Genomic DNA, 27,748 nt, shown 5'->3' with positions numbered 1-27,748 from the left:
CTTGCAGCAGACTGTGCCGTGGGCCAATGGCTAGACAAGGATTCGAACGCAGATCGCTCAGGTCCTTGGTAGCTGTTCTCTGACCATGCTTTATCCCCCCTTTCAAAAAGCATGCTGTTCTAAATTCAGCCACTTAAGTGCTGTGTGACCTTAGGCAAAGAGCTTGACCTCTCAGATGTGTTTCCTGTAAAATGGGGCCAATGGCCGCCTTGTCATCATGGGATTGTGTTTTGGATTCCAATAATTCACAAAAGGCTTATCAGTGAGGAGGCCCGACAAGGATGTCACTGGATTCCCTGGAGGAGGAAGCTTGAACTCAGAGAAGTTAAACACTTTTATAATACCACAAAGTAGCATTCCACAAATTTCCACGTTTCACACCAACCCGGGGCTCAAGAGGGCAAGCCTGAGTGACCTCCAGCGAATCTGCCCTCTCCGAGTCGTCTATTGGGAAAAAGTGGGGAGTGAAGGGATGGAGACTTATCCACGAGTCCTTCCGCCGTGATGGCCCAAGTTCAAAGCCCGAGTTGGAGGTCCTGCTTCTGCGCTGGGTGGCCAGAGGGCCAGACTGATATGCCTTAGGGGTCCCCGCGCAGGGGGCCGGCTGCCGTGCTGGCGGCCAAACTCTGCACCTTGCGCTCTCCATGCCAGGTGCACAGCCCGCGCGCGGCCCCAGCGACAGTCCCACTGGGACTGTCCGTCTTCGGCTTGGCAGCCAGTCCTCATTGCCCTCCTGGCTACGCCCTCCATTCCTCTAGTTCCAGTAGTGCCAGCCACCTTGGAGCCCCGCCCTTGCTCCCCAGCGATTGGTTATCAGGGCCGTCCGTCTTCTGCCAGGACTCCAATCCTCGCCTGCCTCCAGGCCCTCACCTCCCAGCACCTCACACTCTGCGGGACCACTCCCGGGATCCAAGCCTCTCCCAATAGCCCCGCCTTCACACCTCAGCGATTGGCTTTAGGGATGTCCGTCTGCTTCATGTTTACCAATCCCTGCTTACGTCCAACGCCAATTGGCCAGCATTCAGCCAATCGGGATGCGGCGTGGACCCCTCCTGCAACCGGCGCTGGGGGGCTGCGGGAGGCGGGGCTGTGGCTGTTGGAGGAGGCGTTGGCAGCAGCGGCGAAGGCGACGCGTCCCAGCCGGTGAGGGGGCGCGGAGGGCGTGGCGCGGCGCAGGTGTCGGCGATTCGCGCGCCCTGGGCCAAACCCGGGCTAGGCACTCTCCTGTGAAGAGTCCTGGGGTGGGGGGCGGAAGAGGCAGGAGTGACAGCAGCGTCGCAGAGGCAGGGAGGGGTTAAAGTCCCCTGCTGAGACCCCTACACCCCGGGCCTGGACCCCCGGGGTCCGCCGCAGCTGGACCTGAGCCCCTCGCGGTCAGCCCACGCACCCCTGACACCACGTTCCTTCTCGTTGACACACTCCGCCTGTCCACCTGAGACTGTCCAGCTCACTGACATCCCCACACCCCCGGGGCTGAGCCTCCTGGCGGCCCACACACGCACCTGAGTCTGTGCCCCCGCTAGATATTCCTTCTCGCACACCTGACCAAGCGCCTCTACTCGTGGACACCCCCTACAGCACCTGAGAGAATCCCTCTGAATGCTGTCCCCAACACCCTAGAATGTTCCCCCTATTGCGTCTCCACAGCTGGGCCTGCACCCCCACACCTGAGGATCGTGACAACCCCAAACCTGGGCCTGTTGCTATCCCTCACTGACTGCATGCATGTCTGTCCATGTCACTGCCCACCCCCCTTCAGAAAATTGGGTCAAGGGTGCTCGGGTTCTCCCTGATCTCACCTGCCCTGTGCCCCTAGCCATCTCACACGCCCCAAAGTCAGTGCCCCTTACTTTCTTACATGTGCACCTGTGTTTGTGCCCTTCCCTGTAGTCCTCGAGCTCCCCAGGTCCTACAGAATTTACTCAAGCCTTGCTATCACAGGATCACTGCGCCTCTCTCCCCTCAAAAAAAAAGAAAAGACCACCCAGATGTTATCTTTTCATCTACAGCCGGCTATAAAGTGATTTCCCGGTTTAGAATAATTCCATTGGCCACACAAAACCAGATTTATCTCCGTTTTACCAGCAACAAATCTAAAACCACTTGAGCTGGGGAGGCAGAGCCCTTCCCCCGCCCCAGCATTGCTCCGCCTCCACCAGAGACCTCCCCCGTTTTGTCCATCTGCCTGTTTATCTCTGAGGGGTTGGCAGGAGAGGGGACCCCCACCCTCCCTGCAGCTCTTCTTCAGGAGTCATGACTTTGACTAGGTCCGGAAAGACTCAGCTGGAAGGGACGGCCCCTAGCTGCTGCTGAAGCATGTGTCTTCAAGCCTTGGCTGGGTGGGGGCTGGGGTGATGCAGAAGTAGACTTAAACACCTGGGGTGCCACCCTTCTGTGGCAGGAAGGGTCATCTGGGAGGCAGTTGCCAGGCCTGGGGCTTCTGCCTCCAACTCTTACAGAGGGAGGCCCCTCATTGACCCTTAAACTCTTGGGGTCCTTGAAGCTGATAAACCTAGAGAGTAAGGAAACACTCCCAGAGTAAGGCTAGCTAGTGTTACAGCCACCCTGTAAAACTGGAGCTTGGTGTGGTGCTGAGGATAATGATTTTTCTGGAACTTTTCAAGTTCTCTGGAGTGTGATTTGCAAGTGTGCAGCATAAAAAGAGGCTGGTGGTGCTTTGTTGTTGAAAAGCAATAACGTGGTGCCATTTCCTGTAAGGCCTGCATAGCGTCTCTTCCAGCAAAGATGGTGCTAGAGTGTTCCAGAGGGTCATGTCACCTTCAGCTTCTCTTGTGGAAACTGAAGCCACTGGGTTTTCTGTCCCAATTCAAAAGTAGTCATTTAAAACGTGTGTGCATGTGTATGTATATGTATATATACACATTTTTATATGTACACACAAATGTATTTATGCAAATTTATAAACAAACTTTGAAAAGGTAATTTGTGTCTGTGTAAAAAAAATTCATGCTGTACAAAAAGGCATACAGGAAAACCAGGCAGCTTCCCCCATCTGCACCCCATATCCCTCTGGAGGTACTCATTGTTAATAATTTCTCCTGTTTCCTTCCAGAGACAGTCTGTGGCTGGGGAAAATGGAGGGGGGAGTGGTGTGTATCCCCCATCCCTTTTAAACTGCTGGTAAATTTGCGTCAGATTTTATCAAACGGGTGTGTTGTTTTATAACCAGTCCCTTACTGATGACTGCTGAAGTTGTCACTCGTATTTTCTTTCACAAACCAAGATGCAATGAAGAGATAAAATCATGCGTGGGCAAATGTGTAGTGAATATGTTTGGGGCTCCTGCAGTGCACAGACACTTGAAACTTCTGTCTTCATGGAGTTCACATCTGATACAGAAACTTCCTAGGAGAGGCCAGGCCAAAGGGCATATCCATTTAGATAGTTAATGTTCCTGCAGAGAGGTCCTAGTGTCCTCAGTCTTCTCCGCTGAGAAGTTGGAATGCTTGTTTCCTCTCCCAGCAGCCAGGACAATTACTATCAAGTGTTCCAGTCTGTCTGCCTGTTAGGTGAAAAACAGCCTGAGAGGTCCTTTTGAACATCCCTTTGTGCTCCCGATCCATCTCTTAAATGTTTTGGCCAGTGAGGTGGTAATCAAAGATTAGATTTCTGTTTCTCTTCCATGGTAGGACTAAAGTTCAATCCAAGAAATATTTCAGTCCCTCCTCTGTGAAGTCCTGAAGGAAACTGGATTTGGGGGTGGGGTGTCCTTGCAAGAGAGATACAGGCATCACCCAGAGGTGTGGGAGGGGAAGTCCTGAGATGTTGGCTATTGCTTTTTTTTTTAACTTGGATCCAGCAAAAGAAGAGGATGTCAGATGAGACTGAGACAAGTCAGATGTTATATCTTTTTGGAAAGCTGTCTTGGGATTCCCTTGAGTTGTCGGCAGTTTCTTGTTCCTGGTGTCAGGTGAAGGGAGTCATCAGGCCAGGTCTGACTTTTCCTTTGTGTCATCCTATTTTTTGTTCTTCTCTATTTTGGCAATTAGGTGTTAAGAGAACTATTGAGATGATCAGAACTGTTAGCTTGTTAGGGTTTTGCAAGCCAGCTCTTTTAAAAATACATTGTATTTTTAATGTTAACTACATAACATGCACGTGGAAAGAAAGAGGGTACAAAGAATGACAAAAGTAACGGGCAGCTGAAGGAGAAGAACCGTTGCCCCCAGTGGCCCCCGCAGTCTCTGTGCTATTTTTAAAATATGCTTGTCAGTGTTTTTCTTCTTCACTGAGTGCTTGTGCTGCCCCTGGGTGCTTGGGTCCCAGGGTCTCAACAGACATCAGTAGAAACTAGGTTTGTGTTGAAGCTCTGTCAGAAAGGTGGCTTGTGAGGTCCAGAGAGGGAATCAGTGACCTCACGGCCATGGGAAGGTCACTAGCCAATAGACAGGCCAGCACTGGGAGGTGTGGTCTGACTCCTGCATGTTCGGTTCTTCACCCTGGTGGTTTAAGACCACAGAAATTTATTCTGTTGGCCAAAGTCCAGGTATCAGGTGCTATAGACTGAATGCTTGTATCCCACTAAAATTTCTGTTAAGATCTAATTCCCAGTGTGATGGTATTTGGAGGTGGGGCCTCTGGGAGGTGATTAGCTTATGAGGGTGGAGCCCGCATGAATGGGATTAATGTCCTTTATGGAAGGGATCCAGAGAGCTCCTGTGCCCATTTTACTATGTGAGGACACAGCCGAAGGTGGCATTTATGAATCAGGAAGCTGACCCTCACCAGACACCAAATCTGCTGGCACCTTGATCTTGGACTTCCAGCTTTTGGAACCATGAGAAATATATTTCTCTTGTCTACAGGCCACCCAGGCTGTGGGGTTGTTACCAGCCCAAATGGACTGACAGCAGGGTTAGTGCCTGAGGGGGTATCTTCCTGTGGCTTCTGCTGACTGCCAGCAGTCGTTGGGGTTCCTTGGCTTGCGACCACATCACCCCAATCTCTGCTTCTATCTGCCTTCTTCCCTGTGTGTCTCCTTAGGAAGACACACTAAATCCAGGATGATCTCATGTGAATATCCTTAACTCATTAAACCTGCAAAGATCCTATTTCCAAATATGGTCTCCTTCTGAGGTTCTGGGTGGACAGGAATTTGGGGGGACACCATTTAACCCCTACAGGTGCAAAGCCAGCATTTCCATTAGGACGTTACTCAAAGAAGTACTTGTCCAGCAGCCTTTGCAGTTTAGGGCAAGACCAGGCTGGCAGGGTGGGAGCACATGCCCCAGCCCCTTCGAGTGGCCCCCTGCCTGCCTGCTGGAAGGCAGACATCTGCCCAGAGCTAGGAAGGGCCCGGGCGAGTGAACATGTACATCTCAGTTTTGTTCTTTGCTACCCCTTGGCGATGCCCACTGAACTGTGAGCTTGGTCTTAGATCATCCTGGTTTTACAGGAGGGTCACCAAGGCTCAGGAGCCTTTGCCCAGAGGCATGCAGGGAAATGTGCAGGAGCCAGGACGGACTTAGGTCAGCCTGGATGCAGACCCCTGTCCTTCACACAAGTTGCTATAGCAGATGTTTATAAACCATCCTGGAACGCTGCCACACAGCACAAACTGTTAGTCCCAGGAGTGGAACTAATTTGCAGCCTTAGGACACAATTGTTCTACAGTCCATAAATGTGTGTGCACAGCAGACAGAGACAGAGGAGACAAACACAGACTCAGAAGAGTAGGGGACGCAGACATGGAGCAGACCCTCACCAAGCGATTGGGACACTGTAACTGTGCAGTCCTGAGCAGGGGATGGGATGCTAATTCAGGAGGCCTGAAAGGCTCCCAAAGATCTGAAGGCCAGCAAGGAGTTAGCTAGAAGATAGACAGATGCAAGCAGAGGGAATGAGCAAGCCTGGACATGCTGAGACCCAAGGAGAGGTTGAGGGGCTGGGGAGCAGGAGAGGGTCCTGGGGGGGATTGAGAAGGACTCACGGCGAGGCCACTATGGGCAAGGCTCAATCAGTAGACCCAAGCTCAGCCCCTGACACCTGTGCCTCCCCAGCTGTGACAGAAGTACCGGGAAGGGAGACCCACCTCATGAGCAGTTGCAAGGCTTCCCTGATGAAACGTGCCAGCTGAGCACTCCCAAGAAATGTCAGAGCCATTGCTCCGTCTCCAGGCCACCCCTTGCCATGGAGTGAGCTGAAAAAACGAGTATATACATGTCAGTAAGTATTAATTAGACACGCTGATCCAAGACCCAGCCTGCCTGCTGAATATGTCAGTGCAGGGTGGCTTGCCCTTGTCCTATCTGAAGAGCCCCTTCCCTAAGCCCACCCACCGTGGCTCTGACTTGACAGACCTGGAGTTGGGCTCAGGAGTCTTGTACAAGCGTCCACCAGGTGTTCTTGGAAACATCTGGTGGAGCAGCTCAGAGCTGGAGGAACATTCTAGACCCTGACCCTGCCCTGCCAAGGGCAGGTCCCTGCAGCCCTGAGAGGGTAGGCGACATAGCCTTGGGCTATCAAGGGGACTGAGTAAGAGCCAGGCTTTGAAGGAAGGGTAGGTTCGGGGCTATGAGCAGGCCCTTTTGCCTGGAGCACAGTGGTCAGAGCCAAATGTCAGCCAGCCCCGCTTGCCATAATTGAAGACTACACCAGCCTGTCCTGTCATGTGGGGCAGTGGGGCTGGCATGGCGAAGTGCTTGATGGGCAACAGGTCCTCCTACATGACCATCATTGTATGGACAACTGGGCGCTGCTATTAAAGTTTTGTTTAACACTGTGAGGAAATGAACCTGAAAGGAGAGTGGGGTTGGATGCCAAGGACCAAAGCCCAGGCCATTCAGAGGCCCTGGTGTTGGTGGGTGTAGTCTGGTGATATCTGGGAACTGGGGAGGCCTGCTCAGTAGGGACAGGTGGTGTTAGATGGGCCCTTGCCTTCCAGGGACTGCCAACCTAGTGGAGGTGACACATGGAAAGCAGCTCCTCCCAGTGCAGCAAAGAACCACAGGGTGCTCAGTGACTGGCAGAGTAGCTAAGTTTGGGGAACATTTAGGATGGGCTTTGAAGGATGCAGAGGAGTTTGCCAGGCATGGTTCAGTTGGGGCAGGGGTGAGGGATTATAGCCAAAACAGAACTTGGTGTGTCCAGGAAATTAATTCGCTCATCCACCAAATAAGGAGTAGATGTGAGCGCTGTGCTGGGCTCTGCATGGGGAATACACAAGGCTTTTGGGATGAGACTGTACACAGGGGCACCCTCTTCTTGGAGGGGCATGAGTATCAAGTGCCTCTGCCTATTGTAGGTTAAGTGCAGTTGGTGACAGGTGTCAGCACCCTCTGTAAGGATCAGGGACAGTGACCAACCATAGCATGTTCTGGATCTTTCAAGACAGCTATGCCTGTCTGTCTAACCCACAGAGACTGCAGAGCAGGTTGCGGGTCAGTTTGTCTGAAAGGCACAGACAAGTGAATGCAGTGGGGAGGTTCGGGCAGAAGCCAGTAGACCAGGGGTTAACAGAGAACAGCTATTATGTAAGATGCTTCAGCCCTCTTAGGCAGAAATTAAAGCCCGTTAACTGGAAAGAAAGCAGGCTTTATCAACAGGCAGATAAAATGTTAATTGGCTTCCGTTTACCTAGAGATTACAGGGTCTGTTCCGTGCCTCTTGTAAACTCCATCCACTGAGCAATGGCCCACCTGTTTGTGCAAACATTTCCCACCTCCTACAGGGTGGAGTGCATGACCGCACACTCACCTGCATGGTGGCCCTGCTCAGGGGGCTCCCATGGGAGTTCCTCCAACCCCTAATGGTACCTCGAGAGAGTGGGCTGAGGCCTGGCCCCTAGGGGCTGCTGGGCTCTTGTCCATGGCGGGTAATACAGCCCAGGGCTGGAGGAGTGTAAGGGAGTGCACAGGTGGGCTCTGGCGGGTGCGAGGACAGAAACACACCCCAGACCGGCTGAACTGGAAGGGGGGCCTCATGGGCTCCAGAATGGAAAAGTCAAGTGCTTCTGGCATCATTGGATCACAGGACACCCCAAGTGTGCAGACATCACCCTCCCCCACCTGGCCTTGACCCTGTGTACTGACCTCCTCAGAGAAAGGGGACTTCTCTGGCCCAGGGGCTCCCTCAAAACTCTCAGTCTTGGGTTGGGCTTCCCAAAGCCAGGAGCATGAGTTCCCATGGCCTGAGTAGGTCTCCAGGTCACCTTAGAGTTGAGGGGAGGGTCAGCACCCCCTCTCGGAGGCTGCCCCGGGGAGTCTCTCCAGAAGCGGGTGGGCCATCCAGGAGCTTAACCAGCTCCTCTGAGCTTAACTGGTTTTGTCATTGCCAAAATCATCAGCCGGCGTTCACAGGTGATGAGGAAGGTGAGCAGCAGAGAACAGTGCTTGTTGTCCCCACACCTGCAATGTCCCCCTAGAGTCCCCTGGGAGTTAGGAACATGCGCTGCAGCTCAGGGTCAGTGGGCCTGGGATGGGATGGGCAGGTTTGGGGCTTTTCCGTTTGTTTGTTTGTTTTTTTACTGTTTAAAATAGTTTTATTGCAGCATAGCTGAGTAACTCCTAAGTGTACACCTCAAGGAGTTTTTGTGTGAGCATTCAGTTTTAAATCTGATCAAGGCATAGAGCATTTCAAGCCCCCACTGTCCTCTCTGCACCCCCTCCCTGTCATGCCCCCCAGGAGGTAACCCCACCCTTTTTTTAAAATTGAAATATCCTTGATATACAACCTTATACTAGTTTCGAGTATACGACACAGTGGTTCACCAGTTACCCACATTATTAAATCCTCACCCCCACTAGTGCAGTCACTCTTCCGTCTACATAGGGAGAAGTGTAGAATGTTCTCCTGTTGCAGAGTAATTGGCTGTCCTCTCCAGGCTGCCCTACCACCCCATGACCAACGTAAGGGTGAGATTTTGTGCTTCTCTCCTCCCCCCCCCACATCTCAACCCCTCCCCTATGGTAACCAGCAGTCACGTCTCAGTGTCTGTGAGTCTACTGCTATTTTATTAATTTAGGTTTGTTTTTAGATTTCACAAGTAAGTGAAGTCGTGTGGCATCTGTCTTTCTCCACCTGGCTTATTTCACTGAGCATAAAACTCTTTGGGTCCATCCAGATTGTCACAAATGGCAGAATTTCTTTCTTCTTTATGGCAGAATAACATTCCATTGTGTATATGCACCACCTCTTCTTTATCCATTCATCTATGATGGACAGTTTGGTTGCTTCCAGGAAACCCCATTCTCATCTTTAGCACCACTAAAGCTTTTTGTCTGTGCTTGAACATTTTTTTTTTAATTGTGATAAAATACATATACAACTTAAAATGTACCACCTTACCCATTTCTTTGTGTACAGTTCAGTGGCATTACGTGCATCCAAACGGTTGTGCAGAACCCACTGTTGTCCATCTCCAGAACTTCCCACCTCCCCAAACTGAAACTTTGTCCCCATTAAATACTGACTCCCATCCCCTGCCCCAGGCTCTTGTCTCCATTATGTACTTCCTGTTACTGTGGTGGGGGGACCGTATATGAGTGGAATCATGCAGTATCTGTCCTTTTGTGCCTGGCTTATTTCACTGAGCATCATGTCCTCAAGGTCTGTCTGTGTTGTGGCATGTGTCAGGATTTCCTTTCTCTTTGAAGCTGAATAACGTCCCGCTGTGTGGACGGACCATGTTGTGTGACCTCGCCTGGGTTTTACTTCGACGGGGTCCCCTGGCACAGTCTGCTCTGCCCTGTCGAGTCTGTGAGATCCGTCTCTGACGCCGCCAGCTGCAGCACTGGTCTTGTTGTGAGGCACCCAATTGTGTGACTGTACCACCCCCAAGAACTCCAAAATTCCCCTGTGGGTGGCTGGCTGGGTTGTGTCCACAGAGGGTGCTGTCATTACTGTGAGTTGGATGTACTTCCAGGCAGGTGTTCGGAGACCTCAGGTGACCCCAGTGCAATCCCAGAGTCTGGACCACTGAGGAGAGGCCTGGGGGCGGCATGCAGGGAGGGTCCTGACTGGGACGGGATGGGTGCTGAAGTCTGGAGGTGGAGGAGGGAGAAGCAGCGGTGGTGTGGGGTGGGTGCCTTGTGCTTTCCTATAAGCACTCAGCCTGCCTTTCCCAACCAGCCTGAGCTCGCTGCAGCCTGGGGGGCTCCTTCCCACCACCTCCCCACTGTGCGCTCCTCTGGAAGCCTCCCCAGATCCCAGGGCTGCCCCCTACCCCCTCCACAAGGCTCTCCGCTCACCGTCATCCCCCTGTGGGTATCCTGCCCCTTCGGTGGGACTGCCCCCCTCTGGAGCGTGTACACAGCCGACATGCAGTTGATCTCAGAACAACCCAGTAGGGAGGGCAGGTTCCATGAGGAAAGGGTGTCTTCTACCACCCCAGAGTGGGAGGGGGGCCCAGGGAAGGTTTCTTGTACAAAATACACGTGCCTTAAAACTTACCATTTTAAAGTATTTAATGTAGTGGCATTTAGTGCAGTCACCATGTTGTGCGACCATCACTTCAAAAGGGACATTTTCATTGCCCCAAAAGGAAACCCTGCCCCCCACTCCCCTCTCCCACCTCTGGCATTCTGCTTCTATCTCTATGGATGTGCCTGTTCTGGACGTTTCATATACATGGGATCACATACTCTGTGGCCTTTTGTGTCTGGCTTCTCTCACTCAGCATGTTTTCAAGGTTCATCCACATCATAGCATGAGTCAGGCTTCGTTATGGCTCAGTAATAGTTCGCTGTGTGGATGAACCACATTGTGTTTATCCATGTATCCACCGATGGGCCTTTGGGTTGTTTCTACCCTTTGGGCATTGTGACTAGCTGTGCTGTGAGTATGTGTGTACAAGGATTGGTGTGAACACCTGTTTGCTGATTGGTGTGTTCCTTGTAGCAAGATGGCTGCATCATGCAGTAACCCCATGTTTCAGGACCCGGCAGCGGCCATACCATCTCCCATTCCCCAGCCGGGATGTGAGAGCTTCAGGCCCTCAGGGCAGGAACAGGCAGACCTTGGCGGGATGGAGTCGGGAGAACGTGGCTGTGTTGAGGCTTGCTCGCTCCAGCTGGGTACACTGAGCCCAGCTCACAAGTCAGGAAGCCCTTGCCCTGGGAGCTGGGGCACCAGCCCAAGGGGGCTCACCTGGTGAAGGGCAAAACCGACCTTGAACTGTGACTCTGCCTTCCTGATTACACAAGGCGATGCGTCCTGATAGGTGTTGGGGGGGGTCAGGGTGTGGCTTTGAACCATAGCCTGGCAGTGGGGGTGATGCATCAGAACACGGAGTAGACAAGAGGAGTCAGCACCCCCAGACAGGACCTACGTGGCTGGTTTCTGGCACTGATTGGCTGGCTCTGGTGTCAGTTAAACTTGGGCTCCCTGTATGTTTCATCTTCCTGTTCTTCCTGGTGGCGTGTTGGGACCACATGGTCCCAACCAGAAGTCCTGTGCACCTCTTCTCATTTAGTAAACATGGGGTGGGAGATAGGCAAGGACCCCCATCCCCTTTCAGGGACATGGATGAGAACACCACTGAGGATGGGGTCCTCAAATAGGGGCCACCCGCTCTGAGGGCCTTCTCTCCCATCAGCCCCACCTGAGCCTCCCCATCCCAGGAAACAGCCCCACCTCCCCCAGGTGTCAGGCAGAACATGGGTGGGCTTATGAGGCCCCCTCTGCTTCCCAACATCAGACCCCCTTCACCTGAGTGATACCACAGGTGTCCTCCCCGGCCGCCTGCCTAGCTCCCCATCTTCCGTGGTAGCCCAGAGTGACCCCTGCCTCTCTCAAGCCACACTGGCCTCCACTCTTTCACCAGCTTGTTCCTGCCCTGGGGCCTTTGCACTTCCTGTCTCACTGCCTGAACTCAGCACCTGCCAACTTCCTGCCCCCTCCCTGTTTACTCCACCTGCTTCTCTGACACCGCCTCTCAGGGAGGACAGCTGGCCACCAGTTCTTGAGTCAAGCTGCCTTTCCTCCTCGTGACAGCCAGTGTCAGTGTCCTGCAGCTGCTGTAACAAACTGCCACACACCCTGAGGCCAAAAGCAACACAAGTTTAGCATCTTTAATTTCTAGAGCTCAGAAGTCTAAAATCAGTCTGCAGGGCTGTGTTTCTTCGGAAGAGAATCCCTTTTCCTTGCCCCTCTCTGGCTTCTAGAGGCCACCTGCATGCATCAGCCCAGCAGGGCAGCACCTTCAAATCTCTCTGAAACCTGCCTCCATGGTCACATCTCCTCTAACCTCTGGCCTCCCTCTCATGAGGACCTTGTGATGGCCACTACCTGGCCACCAGGCAACTCTGTGTCCCCTTTGGAAGGCTGGGCAGTCACGTGGGCCAGAGCAGCACAGGGAGGGAGGACGAAGGGCATGGGTACAGCAAGGCCTGGAGCTCAGGTGCGTCCGGCCCGCCCCACAGCATGTCCACGCCACCCAGAGGTGCAGGCCGGTGGCTGTCCCTTAAGCACACCCGACCTCTGCATGGTCCACACCGTCTCCACCCCCACTCCCTCCCCAGAACTGCATGTCCACTTCCAGAGGGCAGAAGACGTCGTGGTCCCATGGCCTGCAGCGAAAGACTGGAGCAGCACATGAGTATCAAGTGTTTTGTTTTAGCCCAGAGTATAAAGTGGGTGCCCACGAGGGTGTACTGACCTGGTGTGAGCACACACACCAACAGCCCCAGCTGGGGGCGGGGGCCTCACCAGACAAGAGGGCTGGGGAGGAGGCTCGTGGGCAGGATCGTGGGACACAGAAGGGAGATTTGGGGAATAACTGGTGAAACGGAATAAAGCCTAGAGTTCTCTGAAGGGCACATTGGAACAGGATTAATGACAGTTTTGCCAATAGGTCATCCCAGTGCTGCCAGCACCACTGCTGAGCTCCCTTCTCAGATCAGGGGGCCTTAAGAGTCCCCAACTTCTTGTTTTTCTCGTATCAGGCCCCAGCATGGGTCAGTGTCCCTGACCCAATCCGCCCCTGTGCCCAGGAGCCAGAGCCTCAGGGGCACTGAGAACGCTCCACTGAGGCCCCAGTCCTGAAGCGGGGGCGGCCCGGGTTCCTCCTGATCCACCAGCGTTTTCAAACACAGTGTCTGCCCAGCGTCCAAGTGTGGTGGTTTCTCCTCCATACATGCAGCATCTGTTCTCCTTGTGTGACCTGTTATCTTAGGTTGGGTCCAGGATATTTGATTTTTTAAAACCATGCAAAGCCCAGGGGATTATCTTCTCGTAGACATGATTCCCACTGGCTTCTTCCAGGTGTGCAGGAGCCAGCGGGCCAGGGCCACCTTCTTCCAAGTTCAAGACTGAAGTTCTCAGGCCCCCAGACACCAAGGCCTGTTCCCTCAGGGGCTTCCTCCCATACACTGCCAGCCTAGTTGGGACTGGTTACCAGGGGTCCCACTGTGGCTGGGCAAACTCGGACTTCTGTCCCTGATGAATGCTCAGCGGGCCTCCCCCAGGCTCACCTCCTGGGCCCCTTGGATCGCAGCCCAGGAGTCCGTACTGTCTCTAGCTCTGCGATGCTTCTGTGAGCAGGTTGTTTGTGTTCTGCTTGGCTTTGCGGTTTTCTTTCGGGAAACGGAGTGCAGCCCGACCCTTGCCTCTGCCTCCCGTGCACTGCACGTAGCTTTCTGGGAGAATCATTCAGGGCAAAATGATGTTAAGCTGGCTAGGAGCGGGGCTCTGAGGAGGAGGAGGACATGCCTATGACTTTGGAATCCATTGTCACAGCTGGAACTTCCTCTGCCCTTAGTCCAACCAAGCTTCTCCATGTCTCACTAGCAAAGTGGGGAGATAGGTAAACCAACGACTGTGACCCCCAGTCGTTAGCAGCCATGATTAGTACCGGGGTGGTCTCTGGCAAGGACTCACACTGCCTCAGCTTCCCCATCTGTAAAGCAGTCCCCATAGTCACTGGCTGAGGCTGGCTGGGTTAGAGAACACAGGGGCAGTGGGTTGTAACAAACAGTAGCTGCCATCGCATTTCTAAGCTGCGGGCCCCTGAGACGCAGGCCAAGGACAGGATGCACACTGGTCTCCCAGCAAACTAGGCAGCAAACTAAGTTGTTTGTGTTCTACTTGGCTTTGCATTTTCCTTTGAGAGATGACTGAGTGCAGCCAGACCCTAGTGGTGTGCCTATACAATGAAAAACAGGGTATCTGGGTGGTCTCTGAGCATCTGCCTAGTGGTGCCTTTCAGGATCCATCATTCCTTGTGCATATATTAATTGAAATCCTGCCATCCCTTGCACAGAGCTCCCCATGGCTGCCATTGCCCCTTCACAGCCCAAGACACCAAGTGCCTAGGTTGGAAGCACCAACTGGTCTGGAAGGAGCCAGGTCACTGGTTTTATTCTCGCCTAGTTCTGGAGGTCGGAAGTCCGAAATGGAAGTGCTCGGCTGCACCCCCTCTGAAGGCTCCACGGGAGGGGGCTTCCTGGCTCCTTCCAGCTTCTGGGGCCCTGGGCGCATGCGGCCTGAGGCCCCGCCACCCCAGTCTCTGCCTCCACCCCACGTGGATGATCCCCGTGTGTGTCTGTATCGTTTCTCATCCTGTGAAGTCACCTGCCCTTGGTGTAGGGCCTCCCTGCTCCTTTATGACCCCCTCTTAACTAATGACATTTGCCAAGACCGTTTTCCCAGATAAGGTCCCAGTCCCAGTTCCCAGGGGGACATGTCTTTTGGGGGCCAGGTAAACGACCACTCACAGTGCTCTGTACACAGTAAGCCTGGACTCAAGGTAGGGACTAACGTGGACTCAGGAGAGTAGTGAATCTTAAACTCTTTTTTTAAATAGAGGAATCCTTCTATTAAATGACATTTTAAGTAGAAGTCCACTATGTGAAAGATAGTACTTTGTTCCCTGAGCCCCCTGCAGGCACTTTCCCCAAGACATGCCTCAGTGCCCTGTCACCTGCAGGGACCTGCTCCTGTGGGTCTGCATGGGTTTATGTGGTGACACCTTTCTGTCTGCATCCCCTGCACTCAGCTGTCTGCACTGGAGTCCCGCAGCAGGTCCTGGACCTGGGCAACCAAGTGAAGGGCTGGTGGGCTCCATAGGCAGCCCCCGGCCTGGGCCTGCACAGCCTCCATGCTGAGCACCCCTGCCTGGTGGGGAAACCACGAGCTGGGGGAGCCAGAGGGGAGGAGGGCGGGCGAGGCCAGCTTGGACCTGTGTGAGGCCAGGATTCAAAGGGCTGATCCTTTCTGGAGGGCAGTTCTGCAGAAGGTGTCCACACTTGGCAAGCTGCCCGACCCACCACAGAAAGACTGCCCCATCCACGTCTGTGAGCTCAGTCCCCCAGGGTCCACCGTGTTGGGGGCAGTGCTGAGCCACAGCCAGCAGGCTGGAGTCGGGGTGATACAGTCCAGAGCATCGCCCAGGCTGATACCCCAGCAACCAGCTTGAAGAGATCCCTGAGCCTAGCTTCGCTTTGCTCATTTGTTTATGAGCAGTTTTAGATTTCTGGAAAAACTGCAAAGGTAACACAGAGCTCCCCTCCACCCCACAGCCAGTTTCCCCATTATTAACATCTTCCAGTGCTGTGGTGCTCTTGTCAGTTACCAATACTGAGACGTTACTGCTAACTGAAGCCCACAGTTTACGCAGATTTCCTCAGTTTCCCCCAATGCCCTTTCTCTGCCCCTGGGTCCCATGTGACATTCAGTCCACACATCTCCTTCAGCTCCTCTGGGCCAAGATGGTTTCTAACTTTCTTGGTTTTGATGGTGGTTTTGAGGCAGACTGGCCTGGGGTTTTTTAGGAGGCCCCTCAGGTGGGTTTCACCCAGTGTTTTCTCATGGTGGGACCCGGCTGGCAGGTGTTGGGGGACCACAGAGGTGAAGCACCCTCCTCACCACACTGTGTGCAGGGCACATGCCTTCGGCGTGGATTTCCCTTGCGATGTTGGCCTTGGCCACCTGGCCGAGGTAGCGGCTGCCAGGCGGTCGCTGTCTTCGCCTTCCCGTGCTGTGCCCTTTGAAAGGAAGAAAGCATGCGCAGCCCACACCTGATGCTGGGGGGTCCCGCTCCCCCTCCTCCAGAGCACAAGTTATTGGGGGTTCCTCTGACGGAGATTTGTCTCTTCTCCATTTGTCTATCTACTCAGTCATTCATTTATATCAGTGTGGACTTGTGGATATTTTATACTTTGGGTTATAATCCAGTGCTTTATTGATTTGGGGGCTCACCTCGCCCCGCTCCCCCCAGCTTTGGCTGCCCCCCTGCTCTTCGGGGGCCCTGGGAGTGCCCTTCCTCCTGGCTCGTTCGAGAAGCCGCTGTCCCCCCAGAGCTGGGGCCTGTTTGAGGCAGGCACGTGGAGCAGAATCCTGCGTGTACTTCCTAGGGCCTCACACACCAGCCCTGATGTGGGGTGCCTGGGAGGACCTGAGGGCAGGAGGGCCTTCCCTGCACTGCTCGGCACACAGCTGCATCACAGGCACCCTTTACCGGAAAGCACACTGATTTACTGGATAATTTTAAACTATGGGAGCCACAACCTCAGGAACACACGCACGGTTGGCATCTGCGCGACACCAGCCCTGCGTCCTTTCACCTCCTGACCCCTCCTGCAGTTTGCTGAGCTGTGTGCAGGCGCCCACCAGGAGGTTAAAGACAGGTTTCCAGGGGGGAGTCCTCCAGTATGAGGACCTTTTACTGTAAGCTTGGCAGGAAATTGCAGGCTGCCTTGCAATGGGGAAAAGATCTGATTTTCTGAAAGTGATTCCATTGATGGATACTCATCCAAGCCGACAAAAGCCTTGGGGGAGGTTTGGGCAGGTGGGGTCCCTCAGAGCCCTGCAGCCTGCCACCCCCCCACCTCCTGCTGTGTGACCTCCAGGCAGTGGATTAACCTCTCTGAGCCCATCAGCCCTTTAAGTACCAAGTTTGAAAAATGGATGACTCAGAATCCTGTTTGTGATGACCAAATAAAATCTAACGAGAAGGGCTTTTGTAAATGATTAAGCAGTCAGCACTGGGGGCTGTGATATCTGGATTCCTGCGTCCTTCCCCGGCAGGGAGAGGGAAGGCAGTTAGGAAGAGCAGGCCGGTCTGGCTTCAGGCGGCTCCCACCAGCTCTCACCGGTCCCCTCTCGCTCCGCAGGCCCGAGTCTCCCGCTGTCCCGGCAGGCCTGGGATGGGTAATGATGTGAAGGAAGGCGCGGTGCGTTTGCAGGAGGATGCCGAGCCCGTCTCCTCAAAGGCAAGTACGCCAGCTGCCCCAATGGGCTTTCCCCTGGGCACCCTCTTCTGTGCACCTTGAGGCCCCGATGGGAAGCCACAGGCTGGTTTGTGATGTGGACCCAGCCCAGTCACTTGGCAGGAGGCCAAAATCCCGCCCAGATCAAAAGGTCATCTTGAGCCCTTCTGTAATTTGCAGACTTTGAAAGATTAGCCAGAGGCCCGGCCAGCCCCGGAGGAGGGGCTTGCTCTCAGCTCTGAGTTCATCCCTTAAACTGAAGACAAGCCATATTCCCTCTGAAATAAATCAGAAATGGATTCAGCCCTGTATTTGTTCGCCACAGAAGCCCGTAGAAATTCTCCCGCTGAACGTGGAACACAGATGAGCTGGCCCCATGCAGGGAGCTGTCTTCACGCCCCGGCTGGCTCAGGCGCCAATGGGCAGTTCTCAAAGTCCATAGTGTCAAAGGCTGTCACCATCTGGCCTTCCTGACCTTTCCCCGAGTTCTGAGCCACCCAGCAAGGACCAGGGAGGGTGGGTTCTCAGGGCCACATCACTCCGCAGGGGATGGGGGGTGGGCCAAGCCCCAGAGCGGGCACAGTTCAGCAAGCCTCCCTAAGAGCATGGGAGAGGTGTGGCCCCCCCTCTGCTGGCCAGCTGGTTGGACCCACCAGAGGGACATGCTCTGCAAAAGGCCGCTGTGGTGCCCATTGTGCCCTGGGACACACAGCACTGGGTGTCTTTGCTTAAAGAGCCAAGCATCTTCGCACGGTAGTCACAGCCCATATGATCCCCCACTTCCTGTTGGGCTGTGTGCCTCGTTCTCCATTTCCAGATTGCTCCATATGATAGATAATGGAGACTGACAGCTCAGGATGGCTGTGCTGAGCACTTTAAAGAATAAACCAAAAAAAAGAATAAAACAGCTGCGGTCATTTAAGCATCACTGGAAGCATTAGCCAAAGGTGCTGGCAGGCTCCTCCACTGAGCACATGGCATGTGGGTTCATAGCATGTCCCTGGAGCCCCACATCACAAGTTAGGGTGTAAGGCCATGCTAGTTCCCTACCCGCAGCACTGTGCTGTTCGTCACAAGCACTGCAGACTGCACAGGAGGGGGAGAGGGAGATGGAAGGGACATGCCGGCTCCACCTCTAGTGCCAGCAGGGCACGTGGGCTGTTGTGGGGCATTCCCTCTCCTTACAGTGGCCCTCCAGGTGAGCAGCCACAAGGATTCACAGAGAAGAAACTGAGGCAGGGGCCCATGGGACCTCGGAGCCAGTGCCAGGCTCACCACTGAGCCTTCCAGCATCTGATGTCCATGCCCCTCAAAGCCAATGGGACCACACATCCAAAACCCTGCTGGGGAGCCCAGAAAAGGCAGGGGTCCCAGTAACAGGACCCCGAGAGGAAGATGGAATCCCATGGAGAAGCTCCACCTTAGACACAAAGGAGGGGAAACACTGCTGCCCTGGGAACGGGTTCCTTAAAGGAGGGGTGAGCTGGGCTGGTGGAGGGGGCACCAGGGCAGAGGCCAGGCCGCAGGGTGCCACGGCGCCTGGAAGTGCCTGGGACAGTCGGGAGACGATCTGGGAGTCAGACCTGGCCAGGAGACGGCCTCTCAGCATGTGAGAGGCCTTGTGGTCACTGCAGTCAGGATGGGCCCAGCCCTTCACGCCAAGCTACCTGCTCAGCTGAGCAAACTTAAGAGGCCCTGGGGGCCCCGCATGCCAACTTGGTCCCAGGCTGCCATTTGTACCATCCAAGTCCCCCACATCCTTCCCCTGGTCCTGACCTCTGCCATCTCCATCCTTGGTTTCTGCAGGAGCTGCCTCTTCTCTGCTTACAGCTAGAATAGCCGGTCCACCTCCATGCTTCTCCAAAGACCAGCCTCCTTGTCCAGCTCTGAGGGGTCCATCCCTAATCCCCTCTCATCTTTTGTTTGTCCGGTGGGCCCCCTCGCCTTCCCTGTGTCAGCCACCCTGTCCTTGTGGCCCCGCCGGGTGCTGGGCTCCTTCCCACTGAGTGTTCCACCACACATACCCCCACATCCCCATCCCCCCCCAACACACAGCTGTGCCTCATTACCATGGCTGCTGCGGACAGTTCTTCAGCCATGCAGCCAGGGAGATGCAGAGTCCAAGAACTGGGCAGGTGGCTTCCAGCACAGCTCCTCCTGGGAAGCCTCCATGACCGTCACCCTCCACGACTGTCACCTTGGATTGGATGAAGAGCCACTGGCCCCTGAAGTCCTGATAGAAAGTTGTGGGAAGGGGGCACAGTGATACAGTCAGGTTCTGCCCACCTGATACCCCTGGCCTGGTCCCCAGATACAGGGACCCTCATCGTGACTTTGCTCTGAAACCCGAGCACAGGGCTCTGCCACACAGGCAGTGGATGGAAACCGTGATTCTTCTCTTTGGGGTCAGCCCCGTTGGTGGCTGTGTCCGAGAACTCGCAGCCCCACAGGACGGCCTAGTCAGTGGGTACTTCACGTAGACTGTGCCTGTCGCCATGTCCCACACGGGCTCTGTGGCCACTGGGCCCGGCATGGCTTGCCCGAGCCCCACCAAGCCCAGGGCCCGGGTGCAAGGGAGATGATCTTCGGGGCCCCCTGGCAGACAGGCGCCCTCCCCTCCTCTGACCGTGTGCTCATGTGCTTTCTTACAGGGTGATCACAGGGAAGTTCTCAGCTCCCTTCTGTCCGGGGCTCTGGCTGGGGCTCTTGCCAAAACGGCAGTAGCTCCCCTAGACCGGACCAAAATCATCTTCCAAGGTGAGTACTGTCTGTCTGTCTGTCCTCACCGTGGAGACGCCACCAGGCAGTCACCCTCCTCCTCAGGGACCCCCAGACTGCGCGGCAAACTGACTTTAAAAAATGCTTCTTTAAAATCCACTTAGAAACTGTTAGTGACCTGGGGCTGCCATCACGAAGGACCACACCCGAGGCAGCTTCGAGTGCAGGTGTTTATTCATTTACACTCCAGAGGCCAGACACCAGGTGTCGCCTGCTGGGCCCCTGTGGAGGCACTAGGAGAGGACCCTACCTCGCCTCCTCCAGCTTCTGGGGGCTCAGGGCACGTCCCTCTGCTCTCTGCCTTCCCCTTGGCGCCCGCATCCTCTCCTCTTGTAAAGCCGCCCCTCACAGCATCTGGCCCGCCCAACTCCTGTGTTGCCGCATCTTCATTTAATTACACTGCAAAGGCCCTGTTTTTCTTCTTTTTTTTTTTTTTTTTTGTCATGATTGGGAATTTGGGCTTTATTCAAAGTGCAATCCGTGTGCCATTGGGGGACTTTAATCCAGAATGTGATGTGGCCAGGTGTACATTTTTTTTGTTTTGTTTTATCTTGTTCTCTCTCTTTTTTTTTTTATTAAAGTATCATTGATATACAGTCTTACGATGGTTTCACATGAACAACACAGTGGTTTCAACATTCACCCATAGTACCAAGTCCTCACCTCCACCATTGCATTCATTGAAAAGGCCCTGTTTCTAAATAAGGACACATTCACAGGTACTGGGGGTGAGGATATGGACATATCTTTTTGGGGGACGTAGTTCAAGAAACCATCTCCTTCCCTCCTTGCGGTTAAGCGGCCACAGGATCCACTGAAAATGAGACAGTGACCACTGCTCAGTGCCAGGCAGGACAGTCACACCCCAGGGCTCCCTGCCCCTCAGCTGCTGGGGAGCAGAGGACTACAGATGCAAGCCAGGCCCTCCCCACTTCCTCGAGCTGGTCCCCAGCCTCTGTGCCTCAGTTTCCCCATCCACAAAATGGGATGTTAATATCCACCTCCTCCCAGATGTGGGAAAGGGCAGGCCTATGGCTGAGCAAGCAGCCCCCACGCCCATGTCCGTGCCTGTGCCCGGGGCAGACGCACAGCCCAGTGCCCTGCAGGGAGCTGGGTGTTAAGTCCACAGGCAGGAGGTGTGCCTGCACACCCACATAGGAGAGTGTAAGGCTGACCCCGGAAGGCAGCAGATGCGGGCAGTGAGGACGGGGAGGTTGCCAGCCCCAGATACCTCCTGGCCTGTATTTCTGGGGCCCCGTGACCATGGTGCTCCAGCAGCCACAGAACCTGGGAGCCGAAGGTCAGGGGCAAGAGAGGGCCAACTCCAGACAGAAACACCCCCAGGCTGTGTTTTGAGAGCCAGAGTCCCCTGACTCACCCCCAAAGGGGTCTGGTTGAATTAGAGTCCAGGGGGGTCTGGAGACCCCGGTGGAGACCCTCACTTTTCTGGGGAGTCAGGTGGCAGCTCAGCAACCTGTTCTGGGACCAGGTTGGTGTGCGGAGGGGCCTGGGCATTGGGGGTGAGGAGGTTCCCAGAGGGTGGCCTTGCTCGGGGATGCTGCCGACCTCCACTGGCCAGGGCAGTGGGTGACATCCCCAGGGACTGGTCTCCCTCCCACGCTCAGAGCAGGCCCCTGCAGCAAGGGCCCTGCAGACTGCGGTCCCATCCTTCACAGCTAATGGTGTCTGTTTTGTTTTTGATTTTTTCCAGTGTCTTCAAAAAGATTTTCTGCCAAGGTGAGCCACTAGGTCATGGACGCCTGGCTCTGGGCTGTCGCCGTCCGCTCTGCGGGGCTGGCAGGAGCTGTGCAGGCAGGCAGTCTGGGGGGCTGCGGCGCTTTCCAAGGGGTTCTTTCCCTTTGGTTCCCCCAAGGCCAGTTCCTGGGCTGCAGGGCGACGGAGGCCTTCCCCTCCAGGCCTGGGGTCAGGGCCAGGGCCACCTGACCTGGCACCCCAAGCTCTGCCTGGACACAGACCCACCCTGGGAATTTCCAGGAGACCCCGCACTTGTGGGGCAGTGGTAAGGGGTCTTGACCTTCTAAACCCACGATTTCATATTTGATTCATCTTTCAACAGAGAGCAGGAGGGTTCTTTTCCTTAATGAACTAAATGATAAAGAGTATCTTTAAAAGCTAGACAAACACCAACAAGACACGCTCTGTGCCGGACTGGGAGCCTGCAAACCTGGCTCACTTTACAGTTCCCGAGTCGGGGGTCCGAGGAGAGGGCGCCCGGAGAATGGGGGAGGTGATGATGTCGCTCCCCGGCCAGTGGGCTGGACGCAGTAAGGCCGGGGGCGCTCCGCGGAGTGGGGGCGGGGCAGGCGCGGGGCGTGACCTTCCCCTCGCCCCACCCCCAGGAGGCCTTCCGGCTCCTCTACTTCACCTACCAGCGCGAGGGCTTCCTGAGCTTGTGGCGCGGGAACTCGGCCACCATGGTGCGCGTCGTCCCGTACGCCGCCATTCAGTTCAGCGCGCACGAGGAGTACAAGCGCATCCTGGGCCGCTACTACGGTTTCCGCGGAGAGTGAGCTCGCCCTGCCGCCCCGCGACTTGACTGCACCCCACTCCTGGCCCCCACACCCTCACCAGGCCAGAGCCCTCTCCTACCCCTATTCCCCTCCCAGCCAACGCCCCGAGGGCCAGGGGTCCCCGTCAGTCAGTCATTAGCCACTCAAGGAGGGAAGAAGCAAAGCAGCCCTGGGAATCTCCAAATGACATCCTCCCCAGGGACCCCATCAGCTCGGGCCGCGAGGGAGCCAGCCCCGCCCCTGCCCGGCCCTCGGCTTCCCCGCCGCAGAGGCCTGCGCGCACCGGGTGTCGGGGTCTCACCTGCTCTCCCGCTCCCGCAGAGCCCTGCCCCCCTGGCCCCGCCTCCTGGCCGGCGCTCTGGCTGGAATCACGGCCACCTCGCTGACCTACCCCCTGGACCTGGTCAGAGCCAGGATGGCCGTGACCCCAAAGGAGATGTGAGTCCTGCCCTGGTGCCGCTTCCACAGCACCGGGGGCTCCGTGTCCAGTGGGGCTCCCAAGTCGGATCCCTCCATCTTGCCCTGGGGTTTGGGTCTGGGCCTCTTTGTCCAGCTGCAGAGGAAGCCAAGCTGGGAATCTGCCGCCCGGACCCCACCTGGTATGACAGGGCAGCTGTCCTGCAGCTGCCCCAGAAAGGCAGTAATAGGCCCTCAGGCCCGGGCTCAGTTTCTGCTTCTATCAAACCAAGTCTTAGTTTTGAATTGGACACAGATGAGTGAGAGGGCAGAGCGCAGCCTGGCGACCCGGCGATAAAGGCGGGGTCCAGCCGTAGGCATCACCCTCAGAGGCTAAGGCTTTTGCCCGTGGCCATGTTGCCTAGAGGGGGAAAGCGGGACCTCCTGGCCAACGCGGGGCAGGTGGGATGAGCTGAGAATTCCTGCTGTGTGCTCAGCGCGCCCCCCCCTCGCTCTGTCCTGCAGGTACAGCAACATCTTCCACGTCTTCATCCGGATCTCCCGAGAGGAGGGTTTGAAGACCCTTTACCACGGATTCACACCCACCGTGCTGGGGATCATTCCCTACGCGGGGCTGACCTTCTTCACCTATGAGACGCTCAAAAGCCTGCACAGAGGTAAGGGGCCGGAGAGCGCGGCTTACGGGGCTCAGTGACCTGAGACCCACCCCTCCAACACCCGGGAAGCTGGAGTGCAGACCTTCAGTGCCTCATTTTACAACCAGCTTTGGGAAGGCCAGAGTGTCACCCAGAGCCACGGCAGCCACTTGGGCACAAGGCGTACGGGAAAGCCTCTATGGAGGGCAAAGTGCCCTTCTGGGCTTTGGGTAATTTTGAGAAATTCAAAAAGTGCAGAAAAGCCCAGAGACCAATAAAACACAACCCATCCGTACCTGCCAACCAGTGCCAGCAGGCGTTCGTGTTTTGCCTTAATCACCCCAAGAGGTTTTCTGTTAAAGAAAACAGTCCAGGTGAAGCTGACGTCCTTCGTGGGGAGGGTCGCAGACACCAGTGACGTTTGCTTTCTTTATTAGACAACAGGAATGATCAGGTGTGAGCTCGCTCTGGGTTTGAGGACTTGGTTATATGATTCCATATGCTTTTCTGGCTTTTTAAAAACTTATTTCTCAAACTTTATAAGGAGTGCCCCAGAGGTCGGGGGCAGGGAACCCGAGGCCCCGCGTGGGCAGGCGGGGCCAGCCAGCCGGGTCCTGAGCCCGCCGTGGTGACGGGTCCGCGCATGCCCACGTTGTGCGCCCCCCTCGTTGACCTCATTGCCCCTCTGTCCCTCCGCCGACAGAGTACGGCAGCCGGCCGCAGCCCTACCCCTTTGAGCGCATGATCTTCGGGGCCTGCGCCGGCCTCATCGGGCAGTCGGCCTCGTACCCGCTGGACGTGGTGCGCCGGCGCATGCAGACAGCTGGCGTCACCGGCCGTCAGCATGCCTCCATCGCGCACACGCTGCGCGCCATCGTACGGGAGGAGGGCGCCGTGCGTGGCCTCTACAAGGGCCTGAGCATGAACTGGATCAAGGGCCCCATCGCCGTGGGCATCAGCTTCACCACCTTCGACCTCATGCAGATCCTGCTGCGGCACCTGCAGAGCTAGGCGCTCCTTACGGCAGCCACGGGGGACAGGGTGCCGCAGTGGCCCGCCAACCCCGTTTGTTTCTGAGCCTGTGGAGCAGTCGCGTGCCTGGTTCTACCCCGGAGCCACGTCAGAGAGTCTGGTGCAACAAGCTGAGGAGCCTAGGCTTGGCACCCACAGATCCGAAAGGAGCGGCAGCGTCCTTTGAAGTGCGTGCAGTGTCCTGCCCCCTCTCCGCAGGGTGCACTGCCTCCTGGAGGTGTGGCCCCCAACGCCCCGAGTCGCGGGGGTGACCAGCGCCGCTGCCTGGCTCTCTGTGACCTTAGACACGCCCCTGGTTCTGGTGACCCTGTCCTCACTGGGCCCAGAGCCAGACTCCGCCCGCCTACATGTCAGCAGGAGGGGGAAGCCTGGCCTCCCGTGGTGGGATGGGCCCAGCCTCCTGCTCAGCTGTGGCTACAGTGCGGCCTCTCGCCCGGCCCCACCACACCCCGCCTGACCTGCCCTTGCCATTACTTCCCAGGTGACACACTTCATCACCAGATCCTCCTGCTCAGGAGGAACCTTTTCCCCTGAGACTATTATCGGGATCCTGGAGTGTTCGGCCCGACTGGGACCCTGGGAGTTAGTTTTCCCCTCTGTCGCCTACCCTCATGGTTTGTAACGCTGCCTCCAGACAGCAGGGTTTGAGGAACCCATGGGTTTGGGTCTGAGCCCTAACGCAGAGGCATTTACTAAAAACTGGACGTCCAGGTCACTTCCTTGAGATCAGGAACCTGTCACCTCTGTCCCACTGGCTGCACCAACAGAGGCCAGGCCCAGGCTGTGACCCTCTGCCCACAGGCACAGCAGCTGCTAGGGGGACCCATGGCATCTGGCACACCCCAGTCTCCCTACCTAAGCAGGCACTTGCCCGGGACATGGAGCAGTTGGAGGCCTACAGGGCTGTCTGTGCACAGAGCACACAGAGGTGGCTGGCAGCTTTGACCCTCTCAGAGAGCCCCAAGACAGCGCACAGCCTGGAGGCAGGAAGCTCAAAAAAGTCTGGATTCCTCCAGGGAGCTAGTCTCATGGAGAAGTCCCCTGGGGCCTGCTGGGTGTCACAGGGTCTCAGAAACACCCATTTCCTAATGATATTTGAGTCTCTTTATTTTTTTGGCTTTGTTTTTAGATTTGGCTGACCTCGGGTCTATTTGCAGCACACCCTGACCATCCTATGTGGTGCCAGGATGAGGTCACCCCGAGGGTGGGTGGGTGTCACAGGTGGCTCCGCAGCCAGGCTGTGTGAAAGGGCCTGAGGGGGGGTGCCACATGCACATTTCCAGTAGTGGCTTTCATTTCTTCCCTTTGTCTTGTCCTGTTTCCGTTCTTCTTGCCTTGAACCGGGGGGTTTGAAGATCCCTCTTTCTGTCCTTCCTTGCATGTGTTTGCCTAACCAGCTGCAGTCTGTCCCCAGACGCCCAGGGAGCCTGTGACCACCATCCTGTTGGGCGAGCATCCCATCCGCCTTGCCCAGCACCCAGGCTCTGCAGGGGCCTCTCAGGGAGATGGCACGGGGATCCAGGGCCCCCTGGCCAGAGAGAGCAGTGGGGAGGGGGTCCACCCCAGGCGGTGAGAGCAGACGCATGGTTGGGCAGCACCCTGCTTGGAGCTACAGGCCAGGCAGGATGGGGGAGGGTCCCCTGCTGGCCCCAGAGTGCCTCCCTGAGGCTCCAGCCAGTGGGCGTCCTTGCACTACCCCCGCCCACAGCCCCGCCCATAGCTGCACTGGGGCCCTCTGACCCCACCCAGTGGTTGCCCTTCCTGGTCTGGAGTTACATTTTGATGCCATGAAGACATTTAGTTTATATATTTTGAAGATTTGTGCCAAGAGAATATATTTAATAAAAACTAAAATGACTTTCTCCTGCCCATGTCTCTTCTTTGACTCTGGCCCCCACCCCTGGCCCCAAGAACCAAAAACAGGGTTGAAGTTATTTTGACAGAATTTTTTAATAAAGTCTTGAATAAACTCTTTAAAAATATAATTGTCGTTTGACTTGTTAATACATATGGTTTTCTAGAAAATAAGACACTGCACAAGAGGGTTTAGAGGGAAAAGTAGGCCAGCCTGCCAGGTTCCCCTGCTGGGGTTTCTCATGTCTCTTTCAAGAGATCCTGTGCCTATGTATTTGTCCTTTGGAGACACATGTGGCCAACCCACAATGACATCAGTCAGGATGGGCTTTCATGCTACACTGAGCACAGCTCCAAAGTCCTGAGGTTTCTCCCACACCCTACCTGTCAACATGCTAGGTGATCTGCTCTGTGTCTGGCTGAGGCTTCAAGCATGAGTGTTGCCATCTGCAGGGGCGGGAGGATGAGGCCACAAGTTTCACAGTGGCCAAAACACAGCTGGACTGACCTGCAGGACCCGCCCACCAGCGGTGGGTAGCGGGGTGAGAAGCACCTGTCCCTTGCTGATGGGCAGCTAGGTGAGTGAGGTGTTGCCACCACCACATGGTGGTGACTCCCAGGCACTGCAAAGCCGCCCCCCACATCCACCCTGATGTGTGGTCAGCCCCTGAGCAGGGAGGAGGGAGTCAACTCCTCACTCCCCTGCCACCGTGGCCTCCCCTAACAAGCAGAGGTGAGCATGTGACCCCATCTAGGCCCGTGACAGGAAAAATTTGCTAGCTTCTTCCAGGGAGAACCGAAAGCGCCCTTCCTCTCTCCCACGGGCCCTGGGGGAACACATGCTAGCCCAGGTGATGGTTGGGACTATCCTGTGATCGCCAGGTATGAACCAACCCCAAGGTGAAGCTCACACTGTGGAAAGTAGAGCAGAGAGTAGAAGTTGGATTCTTGGTGACATTGTCGGGGGCTGCTGGATCCAGCTTTACCTCAACTCCCAGCAACATGAGTCACTTTGTCCTCTTTATTGAAGACACTTGAGATTCCTGGAACTTTCTGAAATAAATCTTGCATGTGCCTCTTTGGGTTCACGTGCTAGTATCTGTAGTATAAGTTTCTAGGAACAAAGATGGCTGGGTGAAGATCAAGGGATACGTTAATAACACAGCCAGTGTGGCCACTGCCCCTCCCAAAGCCCAGCAGTCATGGTTCCCACCACCTGTGTTTTGCCACAAGCCACTGTGACCCTACCTGAGGGCCTCCCCGCAGAAGCACAACCCAGCTCCCCAGGAGCAGCGCTCAGCCGTGATTGTGGATGGCCCCTTGCCTCTGCTGTGAG

General features: G+C 55.6%; 1 protein-coding gene across 1 annotated transcript; it reads left to right on the top strand.

The window, feature by feature from the left end:
• Positions 1-1,020: 1,020 nt before the first annotated feature.
• SLC25A42 (solute carrier family 25 member 42) lies at positions 1,021-26,420 on the top strand. The gene is made up of 8 exons (XM_036895599.2): positions 1,021-1,143; positions 17,070-17,168; positions 19,817-19,922; positions 21,655-21,680; positions 22,304-22,470; positions 22,796-22,912; positions 23,396-23,547; positions 24,230-26,420. The coding sequence occupies exons 2-8, from the start codon at positions 17,103-17,105 to the stop codon at positions 24,535-24,537; spliced, it is 942 nt and encodes a 313-aa protein (XP_036751494.2). The 5' UTR covers positions 1,021-1,143; positions 17,070-17,102; the 3' UTR covers positions 24,538-26,420.
• Positions 26,421-27,748: the final 1,328 nt, after the last annotated feature.

The sequence above is a fragment of the Manis pentadactyla genome, chromosome 12, assembly GCF_030020395.1.
Source record: "Manis pentadactyla isolate mManPen7 chromosome 12, mManPen7.hap1, whole genome shotgun sequence".
In the NCBI taxonomy this organism is placed as follows: domain Eukaryota; kingdom Metazoa; phylum Chordata; class Mammalia; order Pholidota; family Manidae; genus Manis; species Manis pentadactyla.
The sequence above is the reverse complement of the archived record's forward strand: the minus strand, read 5'-3'. Positions and strand labels throughout refer to the sequence as shown.